Source organism: Mercenaria mercenaria, chromosome 10, assembly GCF_021730395.1.
Source record: "Mercenaria mercenaria strain notata chromosome 10, MADL_Memer_1, whole genome shotgun sequence".
NCBI lineage: Eukaryota > Metazoa > Mollusca > Bivalvia > Venerida > Veneridae > Mercenaria > Mercenaria mercenaria.
In genome coordinates, this window is record NC_069370.1 from 79,748,995 (window position 1) to 79,763,784 (window position 14,790).

Consider the following 14,790-nt stretch of genomic DNA (forward strand, 5'->3'; position numbering starts at 1 on the left):
TTATTTATTCATTTGTTTTTTTCAGTTTAGAACATATTCCGAGCTTTCAGCTTCAGCCGCATCAGGCCGTCGTCAGATACATTCTGCCTTGAATGGGATGCTTCTATTCTGATTTGCTTTTCAGGTTTACAACGCAGGTCTGTGTTACTAAGAAAATATTTAACGGGGCTGATTTCCTGGGTCGGCCTCGTGCAGTTTCCTTAATATGTATTTGTCCTGGTACGACTGGAACACAACTTGACGGTATTTGTATTTCAGTTTTGCTCGATTCATTCTACTTCATTCTTTAGATAGGACTTTTTCTGTTGGGACTTTTTATTCAGTTTTTTCTGTAATGTTGTTTTTTCATAGCATTTATGTGTTTCAATTCTTTTAAATGCGCATTTCAGATACTTTGTTGTCTGTGCTGAAAGAGGTTGTCTGGTAATAGTTTAGTTTAATATTCTTTTCCACTGTTTCAGCTAACATATATGTAGAAATTATTCAATTGCAGTGTTTTAATGGACAGACTTCCTGTAAAGTTCCTGAACCATTGATATCAGAATGATAAAGAAATGAAGATGGTACCAATCTGTGAATATTATGTCACTTTTTTATAAGTGTTCCTGATCACACTTGAACTATCACACACACTCAGCTGTTTCTCAAGAAAGCCGACACCGGTTCACAATCTTTCTTTGTCATTTGCAGGCGATGAATTCCATATGTCAGAAGGAAATTAGAATCGTACAACCAGTCAGCAGCTACCCATAAACAGACCAACCTATTAAGTCGAGCGGGCAGAAGCTGTGATTCCAAGTGTAACACCGCAGAATGACGGCTAGTTTTCGGTAAGCGATTTACATGTTCCACCGGTGCATTGCCTCTGGTCCTAATGTCTTTAGTCAGAACTGTAGCCTAAAATGTCAGTAACTGCTTGACAGTTTCAGGGGTACCCTGACTGTGTCTGGCTCCAGTTGGAGTTCTTGACCTTCCGCACTTGCCTGCTTCCAAGATGGCGCGGATCGGCTTTGCATTTTGGCGTTTCAGGCATTGTTCGGCTTAGCCGAAAGAAATAATTCATTTTAAGATAGGCTGTGATGTATTGACTTGTTTTACTTCCAGTACATTGTCATAAACATAAATCACATATTGGTCTTTGCTTGTGGGTTTTGGTCTTCAATCATTAAAAGTTTCATTTTTTCTGCAATTGTAGGTGGGTAAATTATGCATTTTTTACTAAAAAATTGCATATTTGTTAAAGTAAATACTCATTTTGATACATCATTTTCAAAATAAATAAGCTTAAAGTTACATAAAACATACTATAAGCATTAACTAGTGATATCACAGTTGAATTCATGAAAATCTGATTGAAATTTTCAGAAGGAATGCAAAATTTGTAATGTGCCTTTTTCTTCAAAATTCCGGTTTTCCGAGCCAATTTCTCCGCAAAGTAGGTCTAATGTTTGAAATGTTTCTGCGGACAAATTTCTTTGCGATGACAATGTTTGTGTAAACTGTTCTCCAAAACCCTAAGTTACAAGATTTTATGGGAAAAATTTGGCTAAATTAAAATTTGATAAGATTTAGGTGTCACCCCGTATAGAAGTACTTCCGGTCGTTGTATCCTAGAAAGTAGTTCTTTGAAATTTGAAGTTCCCAATTTAACGCTATCCCTACTTTGACATGTTATATTCCAATGTATTTATTGATACTGTGTACATTTTTTGTCATTTCTGATGTCTTTAACAGTTGTTTTATGTGTGTTTTCAGGATACATTTCTGTGCGGAAGGATTAAAAACTAAACCAGACTGGTGGCCATGACAGATGTCAGTGGAAATTTAAACATGGACTAGATACTTTGATGTGTAGCAAAAAGTTCATCGTTGATGGTGGTGTTTTTCTGTGATATATTGACTGGGATAGTATTACTCTTCAGAAATACAGAGCTGTCAATGCTGCAATTTTGTTGTGAAATTCACAATCCATGTCCAAAAGTGCTTGTTTTACTATACAGCAAAGAAGGAGAAATTATACCGGGCCGACACCAAATAGCTGAAGGTCGAGTGACGTCATTTTCTGTGTTGTCAAAAGCATATACCTGGCGTCATTGAAAAGTTACCACCATATATATACATCTTTACTTTATAATACAATATCGACGTCACTTTTTCATGACCTGTACGCGGTCTGTTACTCATAGACCCTGTCTGATCAATTCTCCTAACCCATTTCATGACTGTCAGGTGAGAACAGCACATACGACGTGCAATTTCACGACATGAAAGTTCGGAGTCAACCATGCCAATGGCCTGATGGCGTTGTTCGTGCCTTAAACGTGGCATTCTTAGCAAGGATATTCTGGGTTTTTAACGTATTCCTTTTAGTCTGTCGACTAACTTTCAAGTGCGATGAATGATTTGCGATAGAATTTTCGTACATGTCGACTTTGCTGGAAAAAGTCATTTTGCACGTGCAGCCCGTGCCTCAAATGGAATTAATCGAATTTGACAAATCTTTACACCAGCGACGTCTCAGTTGCGTCTCATATGCCTGGCGAGATTGCATAAATATCTGCCGGCTGTCCGAAGATGTATAATATTCAGGTATCTTTACTCTCGTCGCTGATGAAGGCCAAGGGGCCAATCCTGCAACGAAAGTGTGTTTTAATTATATTATATGCACAACATTATGTATTAGGCTTCACAAAGTTGTTTTACCTCTGGATATAAGGTTCTCATCGTCAGGCCGTTTACAATCCTGTAATCCAAGTCGTTGTCTGACTGCTGATAGATATTCCGAAAGAGCAGATTTTGCCTTTTCTGGTTTTCAGTTTCTATCTCTTGGCCTATGGAAAGCACATCCTGCGCTAAACATTGACAGTTATCTTAAAATTGTTGCAGTTTGCTTTACTTACTGAAAACATTTCAAATATGATGCAAGAGCAATATGCCCCTTGTGTTTGTGTTTTTGGACTAAACAGCAAACGATTTAATTTCTGAAATGTTGAGGTTCCCGGGCCAAATGGGGCATAAATGAAACATGTATGCCAGATTTAACCATAATGTATTTTGTACCATATTTACCTGGTTTGCAAATGAAGATTTCTTCACACCATTGCATTTAGGTTCAATATATTGAAAGTGAGCCTATAATTCTCCCAATATTAGCATCTTCGTGTAATTTCTATTTAAAGCATTTACATTATTCCAGCAGATAGACAGTTTAAAGAATCTAGGACCTGCAATATTTACTATATTTGAAAACTATTTCCTTTCAACTTCAAACAACCTTAAATCTCTGTCAATATCGTCAAATATTTGGTGGAAACTCTACAACCTTTCATATCATTTACTTCAAAGAATGTAATTCCCCTGTACTAGCGCCATTGTGTCGATTTACCACAAAGTGACCAACCTACAAAAACAATTTTAGCGATCAGCCATTGATTGACGATTTCAACAAAGCTCCTTCGAATCTGTGTGAAGCTGTTAATCAGCAGACGGCGGGATGTTTTCATTTTTCATTATAAGAAATTTACGATGTATGCGTTTGCTATATGTAAAGCGCCTTTGAACGTGTTTATCATGAAAAGGGCGCTATATAAATCTGGTATAATAATAATAATAATAATAATAATAATGTATTAAAATCACTTCACATTGATAATGAAACACTGTTGAAATGGTATTTGAAAGAGTTATCTATAAACATGTTTTAGTTATAATAGAAATGATTTTTTCTTACGTCCTCCGTGTCTATGTGATTCAACTGTGAATCAATTTACGTAAAACTGTAGATGATGGATAAGAATTTAAAGTTCTATTCTTTGATACCCATAAAGTTTGGCACCAATGTTTGTTGGTTTAACAACATGATATCTGAATCCGTAGTAATCTTCATCGGTGGTAAACGGCTTACTTGACAGATAATAGACAGCGGGTACCTTTTCCTGGTACAATATCTACTGGCGTTCCGCAAGCTTCAGTATTTGGTATTCTCTTGCTCTTTGTTTACATAAATGATTTTGTTTAACATTACTATTTTGGCTGGCGGAATAAGCCTCCATTTGGTAGTAAATAATCCTATTGAAATATGCAACATCATTTAAACAAAAATATACCTAGCTTGGCTGACAAAAAATCAAAAACAGTTATGATCAGCCTGAAAGTTAATAAACAAAATCACACCATGTATGACCCAATATTCCAAACCCCTTTTACTGTCTTTTTTTATTCGTAATGTCAAAGGATGCTGATTTAGTTTTTGATAACGATAAACCTTAAAGGAAGAAGACTTGCCCCAAAACAAAATGAAGCTTCCAAAAACAGTGACGGCGCAACAAAACATATCCTATTTTTAAAGAACTCTTCCACGCGTAGGATACTCTTTCTGAAAAAAGAAAACACAAACTTCTTCAATTATATAAAATGAAAAATCAACTTACTTCCACACTAAATACAATCTACGTAATATATATTGGTAAAATCAATGTTAACCATGCACGAATAACCCTGTACTTAAGTTCTTTCTCCTTTCTGCCCAGTGTGAACAACTGAAACTTCTCAATAGCAGTCCATTAACTTATTCAAAAGCTACTTTTATGTTGACAAAAATCAACTGCTTACATTATCTGTTTTGGAGATCGGCGTTCACACAATCTTCACACACGACAAAGAACAACATGTAGTTCACTTAGTCATCATCTTTTTATGACGAACACTGTCATATAACCTAATGGTAGATGTGATCTTGTCGAAGGCGCGCAGTTCGGTGAATGGGTAGTACCTAGCGTATTGAACAAGCGATAATTTATCTTCCATCGTGCACCAGTCGCATTGTCGCAATATTTCATATTGCAGAGATACTCCACGTATTTTATGCTTTCGTCAACGTTACACAAAAAAACTTGTGTGAACTTCTCTAATGAACATCCGGTCTAGAGGTCATGGCAGTGTGCACATGCTAGGCGAAATGTAAACAAACAAAAACAGTATGCAAAATATTCACAGTTTTACAACAAAACTAAAAACAATGAATGAAATTTAAATTATTTGAATTTAAGATTTAAATTTGAAGTCATACATTGGTATACATCTGTTCTGTTGTTTTTTTTTTTGCACATTTATACTGCATATACACATTTTAGCGTACACGTGTACTTAAACGACGACTGACATACTGACATCCTAAGATAAGAAATATTGAAGAAATGTGACCGGTACACAATGGAAGATAAATTACCACTTGTTCAAATATCAATATTTACACATTTACCGAACTGCGTGTTTTAGGTATGAAAAGCGCGACTGATATGGGTTAGTATATTTTCTCGTTCAAGACCATGGTTCTTATAGAATACCTAGGGGTGTGGTATAACATAGAAGCATTTTCTTTCTGGCCTGGTGCCAGTGATCAAAACCAGATGCTATGTTTAAATTTATTCGTAACCGTGCGCGCTTTTATTGGATATAAATGTATACCCTTTCATATTTAGACAGGTAATGATTTCTCACAAGTCAAAAGTTTTTTCGCCGCCAGAAGTGTTCAGATCAGTCATAATGAATGTCCTTTTTTATTGTGAGCAATGTTTTGTGAGCTAATGATCTCAAAAGCAATTTGGGTCATCTACAAGTCATGGCAATCTAAATATATTAATTATATCCTAAAAACTCTAATATCTATAGTTTATGCAAACTAACCACACTTTCCTAACCAAAAGCCTAACATAGTAATGTAAAAACATGTCCATTTAATCAACAAATTTACATAATTATCTCTAATTCAAAGGTTATCAGCCACTGAACAGCTGGTTATTTGTTTCCATGTACGTACGCAGATATTGATGAGTCATATAATCAACCTGTTTTTAAATTTTATATTAATTAAGAAAAAAATAATTCCACAAATCTCGATAATCGTGGTAATCCTTCAACACACCAAATTAAAATTCTTGTATCTAAGTCAAATTACATGTTGAATAGGTCACGATTATCCGAAGGGTCGTAATTACGATGTGTTACGAAGATGCCGAAATTAACACGTTTACCCAAGTTTTTTCTTATTTTTTTTTAAAAAATTTTAAAAAAAAATAAATAAATAATAAAAATTTTAACATTAAATAAAGTATTATGTATCACACATCTACGAATAAAAAATCTGTAAGGATTTGAAAATCTGTCACTTGACTTGCTTCCCTGTCCCACACGCCCCAAAAAATTAGCATTTCCAATAAACGCCCGCCAGGGCGGCGGGTAATAAGGCAACATCTTTCCTGCTTTCTCTAGAATAATTTTGCATCTTTTTTTTAAAAAAAAGAAAAAAGATTTTTCTTTTTAAAATATATATCTGTAAACTATTTGTGTACTATTTTGCTGTTATAAAAGCAAAATGTTTATGCATACCTTCATTGTAAACATTATCAGATCTCTGCTGTCGTTATCATAATTATTTAGTAGCATATACAACTTATAATTATTGCACTTACTTTACATTACATTATAAATACTTGTATTAATCTTTCGCCATGAATATAAAGTTGGTACGACGGAGAAAAAAATCTTAGGACTCCTTTCGTTCTAATCCCTTTCGTACTTGGACATCGCTGGCAAATTTGTAAAATGTGAATGCAAGGTAGTTTTCGAAATAAGTATGTTTAGGTTGCTGTGTTGTCTTGGTAACAATGACTTGTAAAATCTGAAACGATAGCCAGATAATGTTTAGAGAAACAGTACGTTGAGTATACTGTTGAAAAAGGGTTTTGTTTTATGAAAACATTTTAGGTATGCATAGGCATATAGACATTACTTTGTTTAAACAGAACCTCTTATAATTGAATTAGAAGCATGTTGATTGTTCTGTTGCATTGGAGACAGAGATAACATTCACGATTCAGTGTCCACGGAATCCTATTTGATACTCTGAGAGCTAGAACATTATGCCTAGATGTTACAAGCCTTTAATATCTCATTTTGTGCGATATTTCACCTTCAAAATGTTTGGCCTGATAAATAAAGTGTCAGTTCACTTCTCAATTTTCCCATCGATTAGAGTATCATGATGTATCAAAGGAATCATGTTTTTGCCTTATAAATTAAATCATTTGTTAACAGGATCTTGGGCATTATTTTGTAAATTATATTGTTATAATATACGAATAATATAAAAGGACTACTCACAAATTGAAATGCTTTTGTGGTCAAAATTGTACTAAACTCAGTCTGGCATACAACAAAATGCAAAATAATTCAAAGGTTCAGATGTGTTAAGTGCACATAGTGCTTTATGATAAATGTAATAATGTTAATTTTGTTGGATGCCATACTGTCATAAGTGCACCTATAACAAAACAACCAAACCTTGTGACATAATTTGCAAAGACTTAGTGAAATATGTGCACTCAGTACAAAAAGAAATGTCGAGTAAAATGTATATAAAATTACAAAACATGATAAAAATTGTATAATTATTATACCATAAAAAGTTTTAATAATAAAATCTGGAAAGTAGATCCTCGGAAGCACCAGAACAAGGCAATAGTGAAAATTGCAGACTCGGTTCGATTGGAGTTGTTCAATTGGGCAGTAATGGAAAAAGCAACACTGCCCACCCCCTAGCACCCGGGTTAAGCAGTATTTAATCTTCAAGTCTAAAAAGAGTTGAAAACAAAGCATCCCAAGGACCAGAAATATAACAACACTGAGATGAAGTCGGGGCGACTTTTTCGGGCCGCCCCACAGCACTTAAAAAAACCCGCTGTTGTGAAGTGATAAATCGGAAAGTAGATCCCCGGATCCATTAGATCCCTTTAGTAGAATCCATTTTTAGATATAAGTAACAAACAACATTTTTTCCATTGTTGCTTGAAGAAAGTTACCCCAAAACAAAAACCTTTTGTACGATAACAATTAAATTTAATGACTGAATCATCACTTTCTCCAATATAATAAAAATAAAAAGATATTCAGTACTGTCGGGCAGTCTCTGGCTGTTTTTTTTTTTCAGAAGGAATATCCTTGAAATACTGATAGAATTATGAAGCTATTGTTCCTTCTTCCGTTAGAACAAGGTGAGAGAATATACTTCTTTTTTGCTGGAGCGACGGGAAGATTTGCACTGTAGAAGAGCAGTAAATCAGATTTTATAGAAGCTCCTTTCCTTGATGATTTTCAGTTTTATACAATGGAATTTTAAGTCATCAAAATTGCATCTAACCTATACATTTCCAGGTTATCTTCTTAAACTTTTATCCCTTTAGTTTTTTTTTCCACCGGAACTTTTTCGTCCCTTTATGCCCATGGCATTTGGGGGGAATGCATACTTTGCAATACTCATTATATCAAGAAAATCTATCACTGGTTTATATACTACAACATAAGGATTTTTCATTGTGCCATTCTAACAAATTGACAGGGTATATATACTGAAGTTATTTTCTTTGATCCTTCTATCGCCTAGTTTATACTGTCACTCTAAACTGACAATCACTCTCCGTTTGCGTAAGTCCGCTTTCTTAAAGTTTTTCTCAATGGTTTCTATATGTGACTGTATTTTTGTAATGCATGCATTAATATTGCAGCAACAAATCTGTTGCAATTTTCGCCGGCACATCAATCAGAGCAATCAGAATGAAAATAAAACATGCTTTCGTGTCCTAGGAAGTGAGTTTATGTATGTCAAAAGGCAAATTCCAACTTCAAAAGTTCACAAGACCTTCTTTGTTCATCAGTTATATTCCACAATTTACATGCTGAACTTGAATTTGGCAAAGAGTAGAACAACAAATTGTAGCAAATGATCTTTCTCTTATAATGAACTTGGATGACAAGGAACACGGAATCTATAAAACTGCTTATGGTGGATGATCGGTCTTGTTTTTCGCGCAGTTTGTTCGAAAAAGATTCTTCTCTACCTCTGGTTTTCATTTTTTTGTAAGTTCGTGATAAAACAGTGCCAAGTGTTCTATCAATTGGTATCCTTCCAGCTTGTTTTCTGTTACTTCTAAAATGGTTTAAGTGCACGTGTACCCTTTTGTTACATTTTTCTTACCTTATATAATTGTATCAAAACGCATACCACCAAAAAGAAACTAAGTGCGCTTATATCCTTCTGGTTTTCATGTTAATGCACACATACAACAATACAGGTGCTAAGCACTTACTGCGATACGGTTCTATAGTTCCATACCTGATACAGTGCCAGAGATCAGGGCATACGAAAGTGTTTTTAGTGTGACATGGTATTAAAGAGACTCAAAAAGTAATTTCCAGTAAAACATTGACTTATACCTTTCTGGCTTTAATCCCTCGATTTATAAAATACATTTTATCTCGAGAGCATGACATCCTATTTTGATCGCATGTTATTAAGTGGCAGGGGGCAGTTTCGTATTGTGCCTTGGGTACGGCACTTTATATTCAATTTGGTTATTTATGGTGTTTATAGTAAAAGATTAACAGGGTTTGTTTCATTTCTGGTTCATAACTGTGCCATTCATCAAGGGATTTTGAAATTACTTGGCATAAATGTTCCCCATAATGTGTCGACATATCATGCGCAAGATCCAGACCTCTAGCTCTAAGATCAAGGTCACAACTAAAGCTTTAATGTTAACATGGTCTGTTTCGTGTCCGCTCCGTAACTCTGTCATCGATGAAGGGATTTTAAAATTACTTGGCATAAATGCTCGGAGGCATTTGTCACTAATAGTAACAGCTCTGTGACTCTAGAGGCCACAGTTATGGCCCAATCTTTTATGAAACTTTGTCAGAATGTTTGTCTTGATGATCTCTAGGTCAAGTTTGAAACTGGGTTATGTTGGGTCAAAAACTAGGTCACTAGGTCAGATCACAGGAAAAGCTTGTGAACACTCTAGAGGCCACGGTTATGACCCAATCTTTATGAAACTTGGTTAGAATGTTTATCTTAATGATGTCTAAGCCAAGTTTGAAAAAATTGTCAGAATGTTTATCTTGATGATCTCTAGGTCAAGTCCAAAACTGGGTTATGTGGGTCAAAAACTAGGTCACAAGTCCAGATTACAGAAAAAGCTTGTGAACACTTTTGAGGCCACAGTTGTGAATCTTTATGAAACTTTGTCAGAATGTTTGTTTTGATGTTGTTTAGGCCATGTTGGAAATTGGGTTATGTGGGGTCAAAAATAAGGTCATATGGTCAGGTCAAAGGAAAAGCTTGTGAACACTCTAGAGGCATTAATTATTATTCAATCTTTATGAAACTGAATCATAATGTTTATCTTGATGATTTCTAGGTCAAGTTTGAAACTGGGTCATGTAGGGTCAAAAACTAGGTCAGCAGGTCAGATCAAAGGAAAACCTTGTTAACACTCTAGAGACCACAATTTAAATTTGAAACTCATGCAAATTAGTCAGAACGTTTGTCTTGATGATCTATAGTTCAAGTTTGAATCTGTGTCATTATGGGTTAAAAACTAGGCCACCTGGTCAAATCAAAGGAAAAGCTTGTGAACACTCTAGAGGCCACAGTTGTGACCCAGTCTTTATGAAACTTGGTCAGAATGTTTGCCTTGATGATCTCCAAGCCAAATTCGAAACTGGGTCATGTCGGGTCAAAAACTAGGTCAGTAGGCCAGATCAACTCTGGTGAGCGATATAGGACCATCATGGCCCTCTTGTTTTTTACTTTTGTGTATTTTAATTCGTTTTTAATTAAGTATAAAGCATTAAGTATTATATGCACGGCCAGTGTACATGTGTAAACATTTACATGAACGCCTATTTCCGTGTATGGTTCGCCTTTGTCTCCGGATATGGCTTTCCCTATTGCACTCCGCTTTATTTTTCATATTGGCTGTGTGACTTAAAGTGTTATACTAGTGTCATCATTAGCATTGATACATTTATTTGTGCTTGGCCTTAAGAAAAAATTCTAATGTTCAACATGTAACGTTTAAGAATAATAGAGAATGGGATATACAGTATATGCATCGATCAATTTGTATCTCGTTACAAGTTTAATAACCTATTATCAATAACCTATTAACATTTTGCTCCACTTAAAAGAATTATCTTTGTTTTTATTTGTTTATATGCCGAGATATGAAATAATATATTAGAAGTAGTTTTTCGGTTCTTAAATGTCAAGAGAGACTCTCTCTCTCTCTCTCTCTCTCTCTCTCTCGACGTATTTCCTACCGAAGACATTGGCATATGAGAATAAAATCAAGCAGGGAAGCTAAACCTAACAGTGTTCATAGAAAACAGTGATAACTTGTATCCTCCCTTACATACATGTGACGTTCTAATTTTTCCAAAAGGCGGAAACAGTTTTCTAATTCCTTATCTTTCAACATTGTCATGGAAAAAACTCCTTACATAGGTCGAAAGTGTAAACCTTAGATTTGCACTTATATAACACTACAATTACCTTACTAAACTCTGGATTAATTAACAATGAAAAACGGAGGTAATATTTTAAATGTACATTGTTGTATCTTCATCTTTATTTTATTAGTGTTATTTATCTTATTATATCTTTATTTTATAACACTGGCAGTACGTATTTGCGCTTTATATTTCTTATCTCTTTATTTCAAAACAATTTATATACATGTATACACACTTAGAGTCTATGTATAAAGGTCAAATAATTTATCGGAATATAGGGTCAGAGTGACATAAATTTTTCATCATTATATTATTCACTGATTTATTGTTACTGACGTTTTAAAAGCCGTTTTGTGTGTGTGTGTTTTTTTTTCGTACGTTGGAAAATGGATTTTGCAGGTACAAAACAATCTGTCTTGCATGTTCGTGACGTCTTTGTAAAACATACAACGTTGTCAGAAAAATATAAAATCTGGCGGATTAAGAATAGTCGACATTAAATCTTTTATTTTAAGTCTTATAATTAGCTAGCTTAGATGATTAGCTATTTCTAACCGTGATACTCTTAAAACTCTGTCTAGACTTTTTCATTTGATAAGATTATCTCTCTAAGCTCGCAAAAAACAAAGGTCCTTTCTAGAAGAATAAGAATAGAAAATCCATTTTGGCGAAAAATGTACCGTTAATAGCTTGAGTAAATTTGCTGAATGAGTTTGTTTGTTTGTTTTGGGTTTAACGCCGTTTTTCAACAGTATTTCAATCGTGTTACGGCGGGCAGTTAACCTAACCAGTGTTCCTGGATTCTGTACAAGTACAAACCTGTTCTCCGCAAGTAACTGCCAGCTTCCCCACATGAATTACCAGAGGTGGAGGACGAATGATGTCAGACACAATGTCTTTTATCAAATCGTCACGGAGAACAAACGCCCCGCCCGGGGATCGAACTCGCGACCCCGCGATCCGTAGACCAACGCTCTCCCTACTGAGCTAAGCGGACGGGTCATTTGCACTCGGTCTACTACTCACCTGTATGGTAAAAACCATTTCTTCAGAAAAGAAATGGAATACGTAAAAACAATATCGTTTGTGTTATAAATTTTCTATGATACATTATCTATACGTAGAAGTATAATGGTTATCAAATAAATGAGTATAACCAATGGGAAGTTCCGAAATACATGTATTGTAAAAAGGAAAATTGCGAAGGATCAACATTTCAAGATAAGTCAACATATTCTCGTTACAAACACTTTTTACATGCCATTATTAAAATAGGAATGTATAATCTTTCTGTGAGCGAGAAGTAATTACACATTTATTCAAGTTATGTCCAAATACACAATTGTATAGTAGTTAAAACAATGGATTTTAGATGAATATGATTCAGTTTTACTCTAAATATGAAAGAAGCATTCACACATTACACTGAAAATATTACCAATAAAACAATGATCTTCCGAACTCTGATAAAAACGGCCAGATTTAGTCCTATTAGATGTTTGTCTACATGGCACTGACTTCCATACTTTCTGTCACTGTAGGGTCAAATGCTACATGTTAGCATTATGAGATTAGGTAAACGTTCATATTACCTTCGGTTATGGTGTGAGTATTTTGGATAACTTTAAAGTCACAAAGAAACAAGATAAAATAATATTTTTCAAGGGGTGGCGGTAAGAGTATGAGTATGAGTGTGTAAATCCCAAATGAAACCACAGATGCGCAAGTTCGCCTTCTGATCAACATACTTATAAAGTTTCATGATTCCAGATCAATTGCTCTTTTTCTACGTATGGATGACACAAACCTGTAGAACCTAAATGCATTAGGGTCATATCCAGAACTCTGGTTGTGTAGTGAAACTCCAAACAGAACCCCAGGTGCACAACTTCGGAACTTGCTGAATCAAAACCCTACAGTGTTTCATAATACTATGCCAAATACGCTTTGAGATAAATGCAACAAAAGCTTTTAAACCTGTTATGCATATTGTTTACTAAGTGAAAGGCGATAACCCAGGAGTCCACAAGTCAAATAAGTTAAATTACAAACCTACACAATATCATATCTCAACGTCAAATGCTTTTCTGAGATACCCGCAACACAAGCTTTAAGCCCTTCATGACGGTAGGTCAAATACCTTTTAAGATAGGTTTTATACAAAGTCTTTGGCTCTTTATGAATATTTTTTACTTTTAAGATGGTCATAACTCAGCTTAATCCCAACCAAAACCGCAGGTGTTAAATCAAACAAAAATACTTTTATACTTTTTGAGATAAGGCAGAACACAAATACCAGCGCAAATCTTACGGCCATCCTTGCGGTTGGATTGATTTACATTAAAGCAAACGTAATTGTAAGTGCTCTAAAATTCCTCATAAAATACAAAAAAAAGAATGAATAAATAAAAAACGAGGGTTTGTGGTACAGAAACTAAATATATGATGTAAAATTAATGCTCCGATGTCAGAAAGCTGATTTTGCCCTTTTCTTCTTATTTTTGTTGATAGTTTTGTGCTGTTGTTTTTCATTCTCATCAAATGAAATTATCAAGGACCATTTCGGAGAAAAATTAAAAATAACTATTATCCGTTTAATCCCTCCATATTATAAAAGTATATTAAGATTAGATTATGTGCTCTCTCACCTGTTATACAAGCTACTTCAAAAGCCTTGAACATAAAACGTACTATATTTTTGTGTCATTATAGAATGGATGGTTTTTGCCTTACTGGTGTGCATCTCAGAGAATATGGGTATGGTTTGTATTGAGTTAGATATCTTTATTTCCTGTTTTAATAGTTCTTCTCTCTCTGATACTTGTATATGTGACACGCGAGCTTGTCATTTGAATACTAACAGCCACAATTTGGCTGATCTAGAGAAATTGTTTCTTAACGGTTACATTATTTTCGTTTACCTTCCGCCTGAGTCATTCGTTTAGTTTACCAAAATCATAACTAATCTAATTGATACGTACATTAAGATTACTTTCTAAAAATAAATTAGATGCACAAGTACTCTATTATTTGATGATGATTTCAGTGGTTGGAAAGTTGACATGTCTCAGTTGTAGGGGGATACCGCGAACGACAGATTGTGGAATCATTGAGAAATGTGGCAGCCATTCTGTAAGTAGATCAAATCTACCTTCATGATGCGTCTAACAAAACTACACAAATCTAACACTTAAAACCCAGATATCCAACCTGAAACAATATTGACATAATTAGAAATAGCAGTTCTTCAGATGTCATCAGGCAAAAGTACATGAACACTGTTAGAAGAGGACCATATTCGCTTTCAAAGTACACGAGACTGTATTATCACAAGTTCAGATATATAGAGCAGAAGAGATTATCTGGTATACCGGACAGGGTTTGTGCGTGCTTTTGCCGGTGCCAGAAAAATCACCTTACGCTCTTGGTATGACTCACGGA

At 34.8% G+C, this 14,790-nt stretch overlaps 1 protein-coding gene across 3 annotated transcripts in view; it reads left to right on the plus strand.

Moving 5' to 3' along the window:
- The first annotated feature begins 5,262 nt into the window (after positions 1-5,262).
- Positions 5,263-14,790, plus strand: part of LOC123561181 (uncharacterized) — a 29,763-nt gene continuing 20,235 nt past the window's right edge. The window contains exons 1-3 of one of the 3 annotated variants that reach the window (XM_053516574.1): positions 5,263-5,301; positions 14,062-14,106; positions 14,396-14,481. In XM_053516574.1, the coding sequence (XP_053372549.1) occupies positions 5,280-5,301; positions 14,062-14,106; positions 14,396-14,481 (153 nt within the window). In that variant the 5' untranslated portion in view covers positions 5,263-5,279. Of the gene's footprint in view, positions 5,302-11,309; positions 11,429-11,666; positions 11,749-14,061; positions 14,107-14,395; positions 14,482-14,790 lie in introns of those variants that run through there. The other 2 variants (XM_045353410.2, XM_053516575.1) reach the window with 2 other exon arrangements.